The sequence below is a fragment of the Aulonocara sp. 'chitande type north' Nkhata Bay genome, linkage group LG10 (genome assembly GCF_057382095.1).
Source record: "Aulonocara sp. 'chitande type north' Nkhata Bay isolate Kocher_YH1m ecotype deep benthic linkage group LG10, A_spYH_male_GT1.1, whole genome shotgun sequence".
Classification (NCBI taxonomy): Eukaryota; Metazoa; Chordata; class Actinopteri; order Cichliformes; family Cichlidae; genus Aulonocara; species Aulonocara sp. 'chitande type north' Nkhata Bay.
In genome coordinates this window covers 35,732,382-35,747,554 of record NC_141353.1, presented here as the reverse complement: position 1 = coordinate 35,747,554, position 15,173 = coordinate 35,732,382, and the positions used below count along the sequence as shown (strand labels likewise).

General features: G+C 39.9%; 2 protein-coding genes across 7 annotated transcripts in view; both read left to right on the top strand.

Annotated features, from left to right (window-relative positions):
* mtmr4 (myotubularin related protein 4) overlaps window positions 1-2,671 on the top strand; it is a 43,030-nt gene extending 40,359 nt beyond the window's left edge. For all 6 annotated transcript variants that reach the window (XM_086309738.1, XM_086309739.1, XM_086309737.1 and 3 more), the window contains one exon: window positions 961-2,671. In XM_086309738.1, coding sequence (XP_086165864.1) covers window positions 961-1,138 — 178 coding nt within the window. In that variant the 3' untranslated portion in view covers window positions 1,139-2,671. The remainder of the gene's footprint in view (window positions 1-960) is intronic.
* A 5,164-nt stretch (window positions 2,672-7,835) lies between these two features.
* On the top strand, window positions 7,836-14,676 carry ca4a (carbonic anhydrase 4a). Its single transcript, XM_086309733.1, has 8 exons — window positions 7,836-8,118; window positions 10,976-11,020; window positions 11,623-11,787; window positions 11,876-12,021; window positions 12,138-12,230; window positions 12,327-12,393; window positions 12,494-12,657; window positions 12,993-14,676. The coding sequence occupies exons 1-8, from the start codon at window positions 8,055-8,057 to the stop codon at window positions 13,170-13,172; spliced, it is 924 nt and encodes a 307-aa protein (XP_086165859.1). The 5' UTR covers window positions 7,836-8,054; the 3' UTR covers window positions 13,173-14,676.
* Window positions 14,677-15,173: the final 497 nt, after the last annotated feature.

Genomic DNA, 15,173 nt, shown 5'->3' with positions numbered 1-15,173 from the left:
AAGCATCTTGTTGCTGTGTTACTGGGCAATTATGTGCTCAGCTATTCCTTTTATTCTGGCGCAGTTTTGAAGGCAAATTTGGTTGCTGTTTGAATAAAACCAGACAAACTGTTCAGCCGGTTTTCAGTCTTTGTGCTAAGCTAATCTGACCAGCTGCTGGTTAACATCAAGTACAAGATTAGTCTCATCGTCTCACTCTGAACAAGAAAGAATAAGTACATTTTCCAAATGCTGTGCAAATTCTTTTTAACATTTAAGCCTTAATATTTTTTTGCATTTGAAGTGAAGCTGATTCACGATTAGCACTTGCCTAAGAGATCTGAGTGTTTCCTTTTAAAAGCTGGCTGTGTTTGTATATTTTGTATGCCTGTTTCTCTCTGCACTCTTTAGTTGCACAGTGACTCTGCCAAAGCAGTAGCATGCCTTTAAAAGACAATTTGCTGTGCATTTTCCAAGCTTTGGTTTCAGCATCAAAGGCTCTTGACTCACTGGGGAATTAATTATATGCTCCACTGAGACATTTTAGGCAGGGGGGAAAATTCATATTCACAGGCAGAGCAGCACTCTGAGCAGGGCATGTGTTCAACTGTTAGATCCATTTTTTATGTAACTTAAACACAGCAAGTTTTCCAACATGTAATAAATAGAATCAGCTGATTTATAATGTATGTAAACAATGACTTGTGTTTCCGTTCCCAAATGCAATAGAGACGGATGGAATGCAGTAAAGTTGCCATGTGTGAAAAGACCTTTAAATGTGCTTCAGGAAGAAGCGGAAAGCTGTTTGTGCTGCTCATCAATCCATAATCTGCATTTAGCCTTTTCATTTTTGCCCTCTCTGGGTCCTGAGGATCTTTTATTTTGAAATCTTATACGTTTGGTATCTAAAATGTCTTAGAAACCTTCACATCAAATATTATTTGTCCTATTAATAACGTTACATGTGTTCTCCATTTTCAGGAACTGTGGTAATGTGTTCTGTAAAGACTGTTGTCACCTGAAGCTTCCCATCCCAGACCAGCAGCTTTACGACCCCGTGTTGGTGTGCAACACCTGCCACGACCTGCTCCTCGAGTCCCGCACCCGCGAGATCCGTAGCCAGCAGCTTAAGAAGGCCATCGCTACAGCCTCCAGCTGAGAGAAACCTCTGAAGCATTGTCGCCTCGGCTTTGTCCTGCTCGTATGGGACTGATGAGCTGTGCGCTGTTTTTACCGCCAATCAGCTGTAGTTTGGCTGCAGGGGCGGGAATGAGGAGCAGTTGTTACTCTTTGGGACGCTGGGCTTTAAAAACGGAGATGTACGTATAGACTGTAATAGAAGGGATTGCTAAGGCATGCTAGCAGGTGGAGGAGGGGGTTGGTCAAAGACATTTTTAGGCCTAAGCGCCGCAGCGTCCTGCTGCCTCCACACGGCTCAGTCCTCTAGTGGTGCCCCCGCCTGAGACACATCTCCAACCTGTCCACACACCTTTTAGTACCAAACACCTGCACCCTCCTGACGGACACCGTCTCGCAGTTCAGAGGACAATCGCTCACCCTTCCACGTGTCGGGGGACTCCAAAGCCTGTACCTGTACTACTGGAGGCTTTCAACTTTAAAAGAAAAGAAATGCTGCTACAGTATTTAAAAGTCTAATTTTGTATTCTTATTTTGTGCACTACTAGCTGTCATGTAATGGAGGGCACTTGTGACCAAACTTGAGCAAAAGGGAGAAATCTGCTGTTTACTTTGCCATTGCATCTTTTTTGCTGTTGTTGTTTTTTTTTGTCCTCTCGGAGCCTGAATGTAACATGTGATGGATAACTGGACTGGGTTTATGTTAACGTGCATTTGGTAGGTCGTGTACATGTTCTTTGCTGCAGTGTGTTCTGTATGTGCACAGTCGATGTGGTTGTGTGTTTTATCTATGCTTTTCTCTGGTATAGTCGCGGTGCAACGCTCTGAGGGATGTGTGGCGCACACTGATGTGGTTTTGCGGGGACAGAATGAGGGTGGGAGGCAGCAGGTTTCTGTGAAGTCTTCTTCAGATGAGTCATTTGAAGGTGCTTGGAAGATGTGACTGAAGGGTTGTGCTGATGTTCCTCTAGTCGAATGGCTTGGTGTCCACATAAAGCTCTATGTCCATCTGACTGACTCCTCCACATGCTGAGGACTGAACAGAGCTCTTAGTTTTTTGTTTTTAAGGGTAGTTTGGCAACAGTCCCCTTAAAAATGTTTGTCTACTGGTTGTTGAGACAATGGTGCCATATTTTGTTTTGTCTCTCTCTCTCTTTTTTTCTTTTCTTTTCAAAGGATATTTCTTTGTTATGGATGGCAGCAGGTTTCTAATCGGCCACCTCTCTGTATGTTTAATGGTACAGATAGCTAGCTGCTTAATAACACTGAAACGACTAAAGATTAACTGAGAGTTTGATAACAAGAGGCTAACAATGTCAGTGGATAATCAGATATCGCTGGATTCGTTACCTTTGTAGTTATCATCGTCTAATATTTGGAATCTTTTGCACGGTGTTTATGAAGCTGAAATCTTTGAGGAGCTCAGAAATGTAACATACATAGTTATCTGATCCGTAGTGGTGGCTAAAACCTGTCACTTAATGATTTATTGTTGTAAAGAAATGCACTGTAAAAATGAAATCCCATGGGTTAAAATAAAGGATTATATCATGGATCTGGTTTCCTGTATTTTGTTTTTTCTTTTACAGTATGCATCTCATTTTCTTTTGTCTATAAGTATTTAAATCACCTCTATAGTGTTGTGAAAAATTATTTGCCCCCTTCTTGATTTCTTTTCTTTTCTTTTTTGCTTTTTTTTTTTTTTTTTGGTTTGGGTTTTTTTTTTTGGTTTGGGTTTTTTTTTTTGTTTTTTTTTTTTTTTGCAATTTTAATATTAAATAAAGATGACCTGAGTAAATACAAAATGCAGTTTGTTTGCTTTTGTTGTTGTTGTTTTTTTTAATGGGACCTGTCTGACAAAGTGAAGAGCTCAAAAAGCAGCACATCATGGTATGATCTAAAGACTACTGCCACAGAAACAAAGTCACTGACATCTGTCGCTCTGGAAAGAGTTATACTTTTTAAGCCTTTGAGACTCCAGTGAGCCATTATTCACAAGTGGAGAAAACTTGGAACAGTGGTGAACCTACCAAGGAGTAGGCGGCCTACCAAAATTACTCCAAGAACACATCAACGACTCATCCAGGAGGTCACAAAAGAACCTCTAAACATCTAAAGATACTGCAGTCCTCACTTTCCTCAGTTAAGCTCAGAGGTCATGATTTAACAATAAGGAGGAGGCTGGGAACTCCGTGGCCTGTCTCTGATGTCCTCATTGCACGGAATTTGACCTTGAATTCGAGATGGTAGTAGGGCTAGTAGTTATACTATGAAATGAGTCCTATCAAGATCAGTCAAAAAGGCATGTGCTCCCAGGGGGCCTATCACAGAGTGTCTGTTTTGGTGAGCAGAGTGTACTTTTTTGTGATCTGCTTGGGGAGTGTCACTGGAGTTGGTGACACCAGACTGATCAGGAAGGCTTGCTCTGTGATTGGCTGAAAAATGGACACATCCATACATATGCAATAATACTAAGTGCAATAATCCTTTCTGTCATCGTTGTATTTTTACTCAGTTGTATATAGTATTTGTATTTGTATTCTATTTTTATCTTATTGTATATTTATTTTATTTTATTCTACTGTATATAGTATTTTATTCTATTCTGTACAGTTGTGTACTGTATTTATTCTTATTGTATTCTAATTTTTGCCTCATAACTTTTGCACTGTCCACTTCCTGCTGTGACAAAACAAATTTCCCACGTGTGGGACTAATAAAGGTTATCTTATCTTATCTTATCTTATCTTATCTTTTGAAGCTGTGGCGAAAAGGTTACCAAACAATGGTTATGTATCACTGATGTATCTCTGCTGCCACAAGGACACCACACAAAGTTTTGATCCACCACTCTTTTCTTTACATTTTGTTTCTTTATATTAGCAGCCAGACTTTTTTATAATGTTTAAACTGCTGTTGTTGAATAGTTCTTCAGTCTTTCTGAAGGTCTTCCAGAGGTTTTCTCTGGACATGGGCTGTTTTGTCACTTATTTTTAGTCCAGTCCTGATCATCGGTACCTGAACATTTCCAGAGAAATGTTTGTTTGTTTAAGCCAATTAGCACTAACCCAGGAATCATTCACACACTAAAAAGGCCTTAAAGGATGAATCAGTGTTCTGTCAACACAAAATACCCAACTTGGCAAAGAACTTATTTCATATAGCACCGTTGAGTGCTTTGATACTGATGGCCTGTTGCAAAAACACATTCCTGTTAGTTCCCATTTCTTTAGCTGAATCTACAGGAAAAAAGCCAGTTTCAGGTTGCAATACATTTTTTTTTTTTTTTTTTTTTGAAAAACTGAATAAGTGAATTAATAAAAGTAGTGGTGGCCTTAAAAAATCTAAAGGAGTATACTACTAATAATGATAACAAGAAATATAATGCACACTTTGCAGGGTGTCATTCAGCAAAAGCTTTCGAAGTAAAGAAGATTAATGGATTTGAATGGATCTTCTTTCAGTGCTGAAAGCGCTTTTTTGCATTTGTCCACTAGATGGCGTTTTTTCTCCGCGAAAAACAGAGTTGTGTCTGTTTTCAGCAGCAACTTTGACCCAATTAAGAGAGAGGCTCATTGCACAATTTCACTGTTAAAGATTTACTCACTTTCCCCACTTTCAAGAGTTACTAAAATTCATCTTTATCACATGAAACAGTCATTTCTTTTGTAGAAGCAGGCTTCATTGTTTGCTACTTATTATGTTTTGTGTCTTCACACCACAAAGATGTGTATGAAGCAGGTCCTTCATACACCATACCAAAGCACTGTTTTCAGATGAGCTGCTGGTGTCAACGTTTCTAAGAAACATCAATTCAGGTTCTTTGACGCTTTTTAGCAGGGACTCTTGGCAATGTCCTTCAGTGTACCTGCTCAGCATGATGAATAATGCAGGCTCAGGTTATTCTAGGGTCCAACTTAGTGAATGTAAATTAAGTTGACAGCTCAATCTATTCTGTGAGAAAGCAGAAAAGAAATTTGGGCTTTTTTCCTCACAAAACTTTGAACTAACTGTTGTGAACTGCACCAAGAACAAATGTATTGAAGTTTCCACTTTAACATGTTCAAGCTTTTATTCATACCAATAATCACACAGTTTTGAATAATATAGTCAAACATGTCATGCTGAACCTACTTTACAGAGAAAATGTGGTGGTAGAAAGTACAATAGCCTGCTGTAATTGATGGAACCATGAATTCTGCACTATATCAGAAAATCCTAAAGGAGAATGTCCGGCCATCAGCTCATGCCCTGAAGCTCAAGTGCCTTTAAGTTATCCAGCAAGAAATGAAACACAGCAGCAAGTCCACATCCAAACAAACAAGCAAAGAGTCCAGACTTAACTCAGATTTTGATGCTTTGGCATTCAACAGGCTGTTAGAGAAGAAAGAAAAAGAAATCAAAAAAGGCACATTAAAGGTCAATTTTAACTGTCTATTTGTCTCAACTAGATCTTCCATAGATTTTGCGGGCGATTCCCTTCTATACATTGTACTTGTTGTGTCATATTTCTCCGTTTCATTACCTTTAGGTGTTATTTGTTATTTGTGTTATTTGCTTTAAAGCTGTTATTCTTAAAATTCTGAATAAATAAATAAATGTCAGTATGTCCCTCCTTTAAATACAGATTTTTAAAACACCTCTTCTGTAAAATTTATGTAGGCACTTTGGTCTGTTTTTCCTATAGTTTCTCCATCATTGAGAATTTAAGCTCTTACCATTATTAGAAATAGTTTTTAGTGTACATTTATTTTCCAAGCAAAATCCCTCCAAAGGAAGAACCCGGCAAGCGTCATGAAATTTCATAGAAAATGCATTTTAAACCCTCATCAGTTATTTTGTTCCCAACTTTTTATCTTTGTTCTGCCTGATGTTGTTTCTTCTTCCCCCTGTAAAAATCCATTCTGCCTTGTTTGTGTTAACAAATTTTAAGAGGATGAATGTTCTCCATACCTCTCTTCTGTTTGCTGTTTAACATTGTTGCAAGTTTTCGTAAAACATTTTTTAATTTCATATGTTTAGAAATACTCTGAGAGGAATCCATTTCAATTTTAGTGACCAGCGCCCATGAATGAAGCACATATTCTTGGTATCTCTGAGAGTAGAAATGACAGCAGCTGGGTTTCTTAGAGACGTTTCACCTTTCATCCAACAAACCTGTTGAGGTTTGATGGCTGCTGGGCACGCCCAAGTTTCGAAGCTTTTGTGAGCTTATTAACTTCTCAGTCTATAAAGTTACAAGTGAGTTACTTACCCTCCCAGCCATGAAGTGAATGGTTAGGGTCACGTGCACCAAGTTGAGTAGATACTAATCTGTACTGGTAAATGTGTCAGGGCTGCATTGTAATGGGCTGATAGTGGTTTCATAAACCACGTCTTTTTTTCCCCTCCGCCTCTTTCAAACATTTACTCTTCTCCATCCCTGTGTTTCCTTCAGAAGAGCATCCCTTCAGCTGTTATGCGCATTGAACTGCATGCAAGACATTGCTCTGCTTTTAAGCCTGGGTAGGGTCCATGAGCTTCTGCCCCAGCAGTGCACAGAGAAATGTATTTACTGAAGATCCTTCCAAGCTTTCAACAACTATTGCAGTGTAATGATTAAAATGTGTTTCCATTCTGCTTCTTTTCTGCTTTCTGTTGGTGTGTGGTTTTGCTGGGTTCCCACCATCTTACATGTCCACTGCATGGTCCAAGAAGGTCGCACTTCTCCACTCACGACCTCCTGACTGACCCCAGTGTTGCTCTTCACATGATTTGTGTGTTCAGTGTGTTTTTATTTTGATCCAGCTTTCATCCGTGTACCAGGTAGCAGCTCCTGCAAAGTAGATCAGGGCTCCACACTATTTATAGAGTTTACACAGACTGGCCACTGTTGGAGACAGCAGTGAGCTCACACCTCAGCTGTGCCTCTGTGTATAGGAGCTCCTTTTATTGGCAATGAGTGGAGGTCAGGCAGAGGTTGAACGGGGCACGTGCAGTCTTTGGTCTGGGGTGAGATTAATTCTGTAGGATAAAGTGTCCTGTTGTGTTATTCCTCACACACATTTTCAAAGTAAATTAGCCTGGGAGATATGATATTTTATAACCCATGCATGGGTGTGCATGCACATCATATTTCTTGCATACATTGCTGTGTAATCCTTAATGAATGCGAAACAATGATCTGAGCAGAAAACAGCCCGCATGTGTGAGAAAAATAGCTTTAAAAGCTGATTTTTGATACTGAAACCCAAACAGGACACATAATTTTAAGCTGTAATTACTGAGGGATCAAAAAGTTTCAGTGGGATCAGCCTAATGCGCTGAAAAATTTGAATATAAATATAATAAATACAGACTTATTATAGCTCAGGTTGAAACCTCAAACTGTGTAAAATACACAGCCCTTTCTAAGTTTTCTGCCACATGCATTCACTCAGGCAAAGGGTTTAAATACTGCACTGTCATGAGTGTAAGTGTCCTACAGCTTCTGTCAGGAGCTGCATTAACCTGATACACAATGTGTGTAACTGCATGGGGATTTGTCTAACCTTATATGTAAAAGGGACAAGGAGAAATGAGAGTTCAGTGTACTTTTAAGAACCTCCCACCATTATTTAATCACCCGAAGGCCACCTTGAGCTACCTGTGGAGCAGTCAGTAAAAAACAATGTTGATTAACTCTAGCTGATTTCCCCTATTTCCACAGAAACCTCAGTCCAGGAGCGTGATATTAATGTAAACAACAACGTGTTGCAGTGATACTGGCCCTTTCTCATCATACCTTCTTTCGGTGCTTTATCAGAGGCGATGCCCGAAGGGGGAGGGGCCACACTTTCTTCCCTGTCGTGGTTTGGTGATAGATAAGTACAAAACCCCCTCAAGAATGCCATCACATTGGGGGGGAAAAAAACCAAGTCGCTGCGTTGCCTTCTGTGTCGAGTCGGAGACGCTCCAAAATGCAGCAGCTCATCCTGCCGGTTCTCCTGGCATCCTTTTGGACAGTCTGCACAGGATCAGGAGGTAAGTCTGCTTCCATTCACAGCTCGAGATCATTTGAAGCAACTGCCTGTCTTTATTTTTAGTTCTTACACTAAAAAAAAATCCTGCCACTCTTCCAGTCCTTAAAAAATTATACATATATATATATATATATATATATATATATATATATATATATATATATATATATATAAAGATTGGCGATTTATTTATTTTTCCGTTATTGTATGGCCGTTTTTGTCTTTCAGTCGTTCTAATTACAAATGAACTCTCCTTTTTAATTTGTCATGCCAGACACGATGTTCAGTTAAATAAGTTTATATATACTGGCTAAAAATGTAAATAAATAAATAAATAAATAAATAAATAAAAATAAATAAATAAAAAGCGAACATTTCCGCAGTACCAAATGCCCCTCTACGTGAAGCGCTCCACCTGTCCTGTCCATCACGCCTCGGTAGCAGCGGCAGTGTTGGTGTGTGTGTGTCAGGCTCATCCAATCCGCACCTTGATATTTACACCGCTGAACTGAATGTTGAAGGGCAGGGAAGGATACAGAGATCCTGCATCAGCTGAGTCTGAGTCAAAAACAGGCAGAGCCCACATTCCCTCTGGGGCTCTGTGTTTCGGACACCTCTCTCTTGCGCTCTCTCTCTCGTGCACCTGCTCGGAACCAGGCCGAGCCAGTGATAGACGTTTGCGTCCCAGTTGCCGCAGAGAAGCGCGCCACGAGCAGCACCAGTGTCTCCAAATTCACAGCAGTGGATAACGAGGCGCGGATTACCGCTGAGAGCCGGCTCACACGTGTTTAAAACCCAAACATTTTTATGTTTATTTAAAAAAAGAAAAGAAAAAAGGATGAAATGTGTCTTCAGATCCAGTGTTTGGATACTAAAGGGACATCTGCGATTCTTAAAATAAGCAGCAGACAGACGCATGTGAACTGATATGAATGATCGCTTATAAATGCGCCTCTATAATCAGAACCTGTCGGTGAGAAATCTCTTTGTGTCCGTGCATTTATTCCATGTTGCATGGAGCAGCTCTGAAAGCTGCAGGGTCTTATTTGTGATAGCTGTCCACGTCAGTGTCCCATAGACCGGCGCGCTGGAAGCCTGGACCACATTTCTTTTCTGTATCCAATAATAAGAGACAAAAAAAACCCCCTTCTAAATCTTGAGCCGTTTTGGCACGAGTGGGTAAAATCTGAAATGCGTTATAAGTGTATTTGTCTGTTTGTCTCTATGACACGCTTACATATAGCACAGTGTCATAAAAGCTCGTCTCCGTCTGCCTGTGTTCACATGTCACTGTGAGACGACTAATTAGTTTATCATTTCACTGCCTTTTGTTTTCTATTTGACGGTTTCCTCAGTTTTCCCTCTTGGCACAGCTTTCGGGCTTTTAGAAAATCATTCATATTGTTTACTCTCTCTGTCTCCGCGTCACACGAAGATCAAAGCCGAACGCCGATTGGTGGAGAATTGTGCGGACCGAAATCTGATTGGCCAAAATATGAAGGAGCGAGAGCCGGCCATAAAATTAGATATTCCGTTAATGGAGGAAGTTTCTTGGTTTCGCCAGTAGGCCTATTTGGTCAAGCAAAACGACAAATAGCGATCTGTAAAATTACAACTTGAAAATATTACGTAAAAGTGACATTTAAAAAAGTAATACAAATGTACTTGGAGTGGTTTAAATAACATTACCCTTTAATGGTCCATTCAATCTATATATATAATGGTGATGGGGGGGAGGGATTTGAAATTCAATTCTGGATTTAACAGAATTCAGTGAAAAGAAACTAGTACGTTCTCTGCATCTCACAGCTACAGGAAGCAGTTGGTTCAGCTTGTCTCTGTGGGACTCATACAGCTGCAGCATCCGCATTCAGGCCAGCAACACTCAGTCAAGGCTTACAATTAATCATAATCTTTTATTATGTTCAGCATCAAAGACACTAAGCTTAATTAGAAATTTCTGCACTATTATATGTCTCCCCCCCCCCCCCCCCCCCCCCCCCACACACACACACACACACACACACACACACTCACATGCAAATTCTGCTACAAGAGAAAATAATAATTACAATTTTTACAAAAAAATCAAACAAACAAGACTTGGACATGTATGTATGTACTAGAGGCAGTGTAGTGGTTGATTGTACCCCCTCAAATGCTTTCCCCCTGCCTTGTCTATTTCCAGTAGCCATTATCACGATGGAGCAGAAGGAAAAGGCTTGCCAACATAGCAAAGTTGCCAAGCTTTGACTTCCTTCACACACACACTGAGAAGAACCGATACAGTTCAAATATAGATCAGGAGACCCTTCCCATAATTTTCAATGGCATATGTGTTTTTCATATTTTTTCTTTTATATTTTTATAAATGTTTGATATTTTGGGTAGCTGCAGATATTTGTTTTAGAGTAAGCGGTGGAAACATACAAACCGATTGTGAAATTTTAATAAATATTCAGACAAACAAGTCAGAATGGGAGCTTGTTGATACAAGAAATTGGCTCCAAGTTTATTCCAATAGCACAGAAAGATAAAGCACGAACACTGACTGTTTTTTTTTCTTTTGGTAAATAAGAAGACAATTCCAGACTATTAGGGGGTTTTGTGTGGCCATGGATAAAAGCTATCTTAATCCAATAGGAGAACAATCCACTATTTGCTTTTAGAGAAAAATTAACTATTGATAAATCAATGAGGCTTTCTACAATACATGGCAAGAGGAAACATCCTAGTCTGCTCTCGCAACAGAATGTGTCAACTAGGGTTAATGCTTCTGTCACACTGTCACAAGCATCAAACCTGTGCCTTTTAGCATGCAAATGCATTTTATCAGTAAAGCTTTTACTTTTTTTCAGACTGGTGCTATCAGTCCCAGTTTACCTGTGGTCATCAGTGCAATGGTAAGCATTTCTGATGGTAAGAATTTCTGATGGAATCATTGACGCAGTCATCCCTAGATGGGGTAGCTAGTGAGGAATGCAGTGCAGTGCAGTGCTATATATGGCCTACTAAAATATTAAAATGTACACAAGCCAATGAGAATGCTACAGTTGTTGTTATATGTAGTGCTGTTGTAGTTTTATGGATAGATTGACAAGTTAGCTTTCTAATAACCTATTGAAATGCTGCAATTAGTGAAAAGCAGTTTTTAAGACCTGCACGAGGAAACATGCTGTTACAACACACTGCTGAAACTAAAAGAGAAATAGCAAAACACAACCTGATATCATGCTGCTGAAATATTTAGTCTGAAGGCAGCATGTAGATGGAAAACTCTAAAGGACCAAGCATTGAGCCTTGTGGTACTCCATGCATGTGTTTAATTTAATCAATGACTCCTTTTAGTAAACTAGATATTTGGCCACTTTCTACTTTCTTCTTGAACAGGAAGATTATTAAGTATATTAGTGACTAGAAAAAAGTGGAGTTTCAAGTGCTACAAACTCCTCCAGACTGAAAATAATCATTCAAAAATGGTTGTTTGGTGTTTTTTGTGATTTAGTACCAGAGAAGTGGACCCATGTAAACTCAGCATGTGGAGGACAAAAACAGTCGCCCATTAACATTGTCACCAGAAAGACTTTCAAAGATGATCGCCTGACTCCTCTTAAGTTTCAGAATTACCAGGAGATCTTCACAAGCACAATCATAAACAATGGCCACTCCGGTGAGCTTATTTTCCATTAAAATTTAACTCGGCAACGTTTTGAAGCTGTTGTGTACGCTCTTCATGCTTGTTGTGTTGTCTGTTCCAGCTCAGGTCCAGATTCCTACTGTATCTACTATATCACATGGAGACCTGCCTGATGAGTATATGGCTGTGCAGTTCCACCTGCACTGGGGAGCCAATGGAGGGCCTGGCTCCGAACACACTATTGACGGGGAACAGTATCCCATGGAGGTATTTAAACTTGGTCCAACAGCCTGAACTGTTACTGTTCTGAACTACAGAAGTACTCAGAAGTACTCATGGTGACTTATCATTATTGAATGACAGCACAAATATTTTGTCTACAGCTGCACATTGTTCACATGAAGAAAGCTTACTCTGATTTGACAACAGCACTGAGTGATACAGAGGGAGTTGCAGTTCTTGGATTTTTCTATGAGGTCCCCTTTTTAAATTTTTCACCTCAGATGCAAAAACTATTCCAGACCTAAGTATGAAAAGTAAATGTACTAAAATGCGGCTATTTCAATTTTCAGCTGTCTAGTAGCAGTAACCGGAAGTATGAACGCATCATCAGTACTCTGCAAAACATCCAAGCAACAAGTAGGTACTAGTTTATGTTCAAACAATCAGACTCATGGCTGTGTAGCTTTGGCTATCTGTTTCCACTGTGGAGTTTTGCTTTGTTTTGTTTTGTTTTCAGATAGCAATACGTCTCTGTCTTCAATCTCCCTGGCACAGCTGATCCCGTCTGAGAAAAATCTAACGGCTTACTACCGTTATAAAGGCTCTCTGACCACCCCGGGGTGTACAGAGTCTGTGATTTGGACTCTGTTTGAGAACCCCATTCCTTTGAGCATAGAACAGGTCAAGAATGCACCTCAATTTAAATATATATTTCAGCCTTAAGCCTTAATTTTTAATGTTACATGGTTAAACTTTAGTGTTTTCATATAGTAGTTTTCAATATAACTTCTGAATCTGCAAACTTGCTGGTAATGATAAGTGTGAGCTACACAGGTACACACACAGGTACACATCTCTCAGAACTGCAGGAGTAAACATAAAAAGGCTCTGCTAGAGTACAAATACTTTCCAACCTTTTTTTTGCATGTTCAGAAACATTACTGTAATTGCACTCCTTTATGATCTTTTTCCACAACCTGGAGCCTAACACTCATGTTAATATTCTGCTCCCCCAGCTCCAAGCTTTCTCTAAACTCCAGTTTAAGGATGGCAAGCAGATGACTGGGAATTTCAGACCTGTTCAGCCCCTCAATGGCCGGAAGGTGTACCGCTCAGGAAGTGCAGTGATCCTCGCCAACTCTGCCATCCTCCTCGCCACCATTGCCATAGCCTTGGGACTGTCCGAACCCAATTAGAGGTATCCCATGCTGCACTGCAACATCCATAAACACAAAAAGTTCCACACCAATCAATCAGTCAAACCCGAATTTGTAACCTCTTCATCACATGTTTGCAAAGATGACGGATCATATCGTAGTGCAGGCATGACTCACCTGGTGTTCCCCCCCTTATGACACAAATGACAAAGGCGTTTTAGTAATGCCTTATGAAAGGTGCTGTAAGGGTTTATTAAAGCACTCATGCATGTGTAGTGAAGCAGTAGGTGTTATTTCAGCATTATGAATGTGTCATAAGAACTGGTTTCAGAGCACACGTTTAGGCATTCACTAAGATTCCAAATCATCCTCCTAAACATACACTTTATAATTCATTACACTTTGTCAAGTGTCAGGCAAATTTTGTTTTTCCTAATGTCAGAGTGAGTCCCAGAGAGTTTACACTCTGAGTGCCATTGTCAGCCTGTAAACTGGCACGTGGTGTGCTATTCTTAGTGGAGCATAAAGTTATAAATAGCAGAACTGAGTCATTAAACTAAGCTGCATTTCCAAGGCGATGGTCAAAGGAGTCAGCAGCTTGGTCATTCTTTCATGGTCCAGGCGCACACCGCAGGGCTGTCAGGTGACTCACTCGCAGCCACTCAGCTAGCAGGTGGTATGGTAAAGGGTGGGAGGGTTTAAGGTCAAGCCTTTTTCCCGCCAGAATCCAGCGTTGAAAACATTTACGAGGGACAACTACAGCCTGACCTTAGAGCAGCTGCAAACCTTCTCCTCCCACCCCATGGCAACTTACACCAGAGGGAAAGATGAAGGTGCAGCGATACTAATTGCAGGTCACAAAATGGCTGAGAGTGTCTGTAGCTCAAGGACACAGTTATACTTTGGAGAACAGACCAGCATATCTTGTCAAACCAGCATTATTAATTTTTTGCATTTCAAACACGATTAGCATGAATCTGCATGTTTATTACGAGATACATGCACAAAACAGAGCTTGCCAAATTTACATGCAAACACCTCAGTCAATCTGTTTGTTTTTGTTTGTTGGTTTTTTTTTTCCAGTTTTTGACACATAAAGTTCAGTAAGCTACGTAATCATGACAACATAGAACTGTGTTCATGGCTTGTAGTACGGGCTCTGGAAGGCACTGAATGTTATCGACTGTGAATTACACCCCACTGATTTGTTTGGGAGGGCTTATTATGTATTCTGTGCAATTTTCCAGGAAGATTTATTGTGATGACCTAGGAAAAGGAATCTGTATATTTTCCATTGTTTCACAAGGCTTCACGTTATATTTCTATGCTGTACACTGATGTATTTATATATGTAATGAATGTGTATAATGATATGAGACTGCAATTGATATTTATGTATTCCAAGAATAGTGCTGAATGCAAAGCATCAACCTGTTCATGACTTATAGAGTTTACTTGTGATGTTCAAGTGTATGAGACTGTCAGGTTGTAGTTCTTCAAATGATATGGAGAATGTGTTCCAGCTGAACAATAAAATACCTAAATGCCTTTTTAATGACTGTGTCTTCTGCTTGCATGGGCACAATTCAAGCTATTTGACCCACTGATCAAAATTAGTGTCTGTTCTGGGTCTGGCTGCGCTGTGAAAGCTGATATGAGAATACACTTTTTTGGCTTTGTTGTTTGTCTGCTGGCTCAGACACACAGACGGGCTTCTCGGTTTGCTGACTGATAACCCTTCGGTCTGTCCAGAGAGTCTCAGACTCTCTGGAAGAGAAGAGTTTCTCATCTCTTAATCCTTTTCTAATTGACTCGTTCTTGTTCTTCAAGAAGTTCGAATAAGAGGTTGTTTTATCTTACACAGCTCACTATCAAAGGTATAGCAGAGGTACACAAACACATTAAAATCTACTAAAAATTTTTTTTAAATTGATCTCTGAGACAGTTTGCAGACACTAGTTGCAAGTTATTTAACACCCCACCCACCTCCTCCAATCCCTTGTCATTAAAGAATCAAAAGACTTCTTGTTAAAGACCTTG

What these genes read in the sequence shown, in the direction of transcription:
- ca4a (XM_086309733.1), top strand. Translation starts at nt 8,055, where the DNA reads ATGCAGCAGCTCATCCTGCCGGTTCTCCTGGCATCCTTTTGGACAGTC. An exon ending in AGTCTGCACAGGATCAGGAG is followed by an intron (nt 8,119 to 10,975) that starts GTAAGTCTGCTT and finishes ACTTTTTTTCAG; the next exon opens with ACTGGTGCTATCAGTCCCAG. An exon ending in CATAAACAATGGCCACTCCG is followed by an intron (nt 11,788 to 11,875) that starts GTGAGCTTATTT and finishes TGTCTGTTCCAG; the next exon opens with CTCAGGTCCAGATTCCTACT.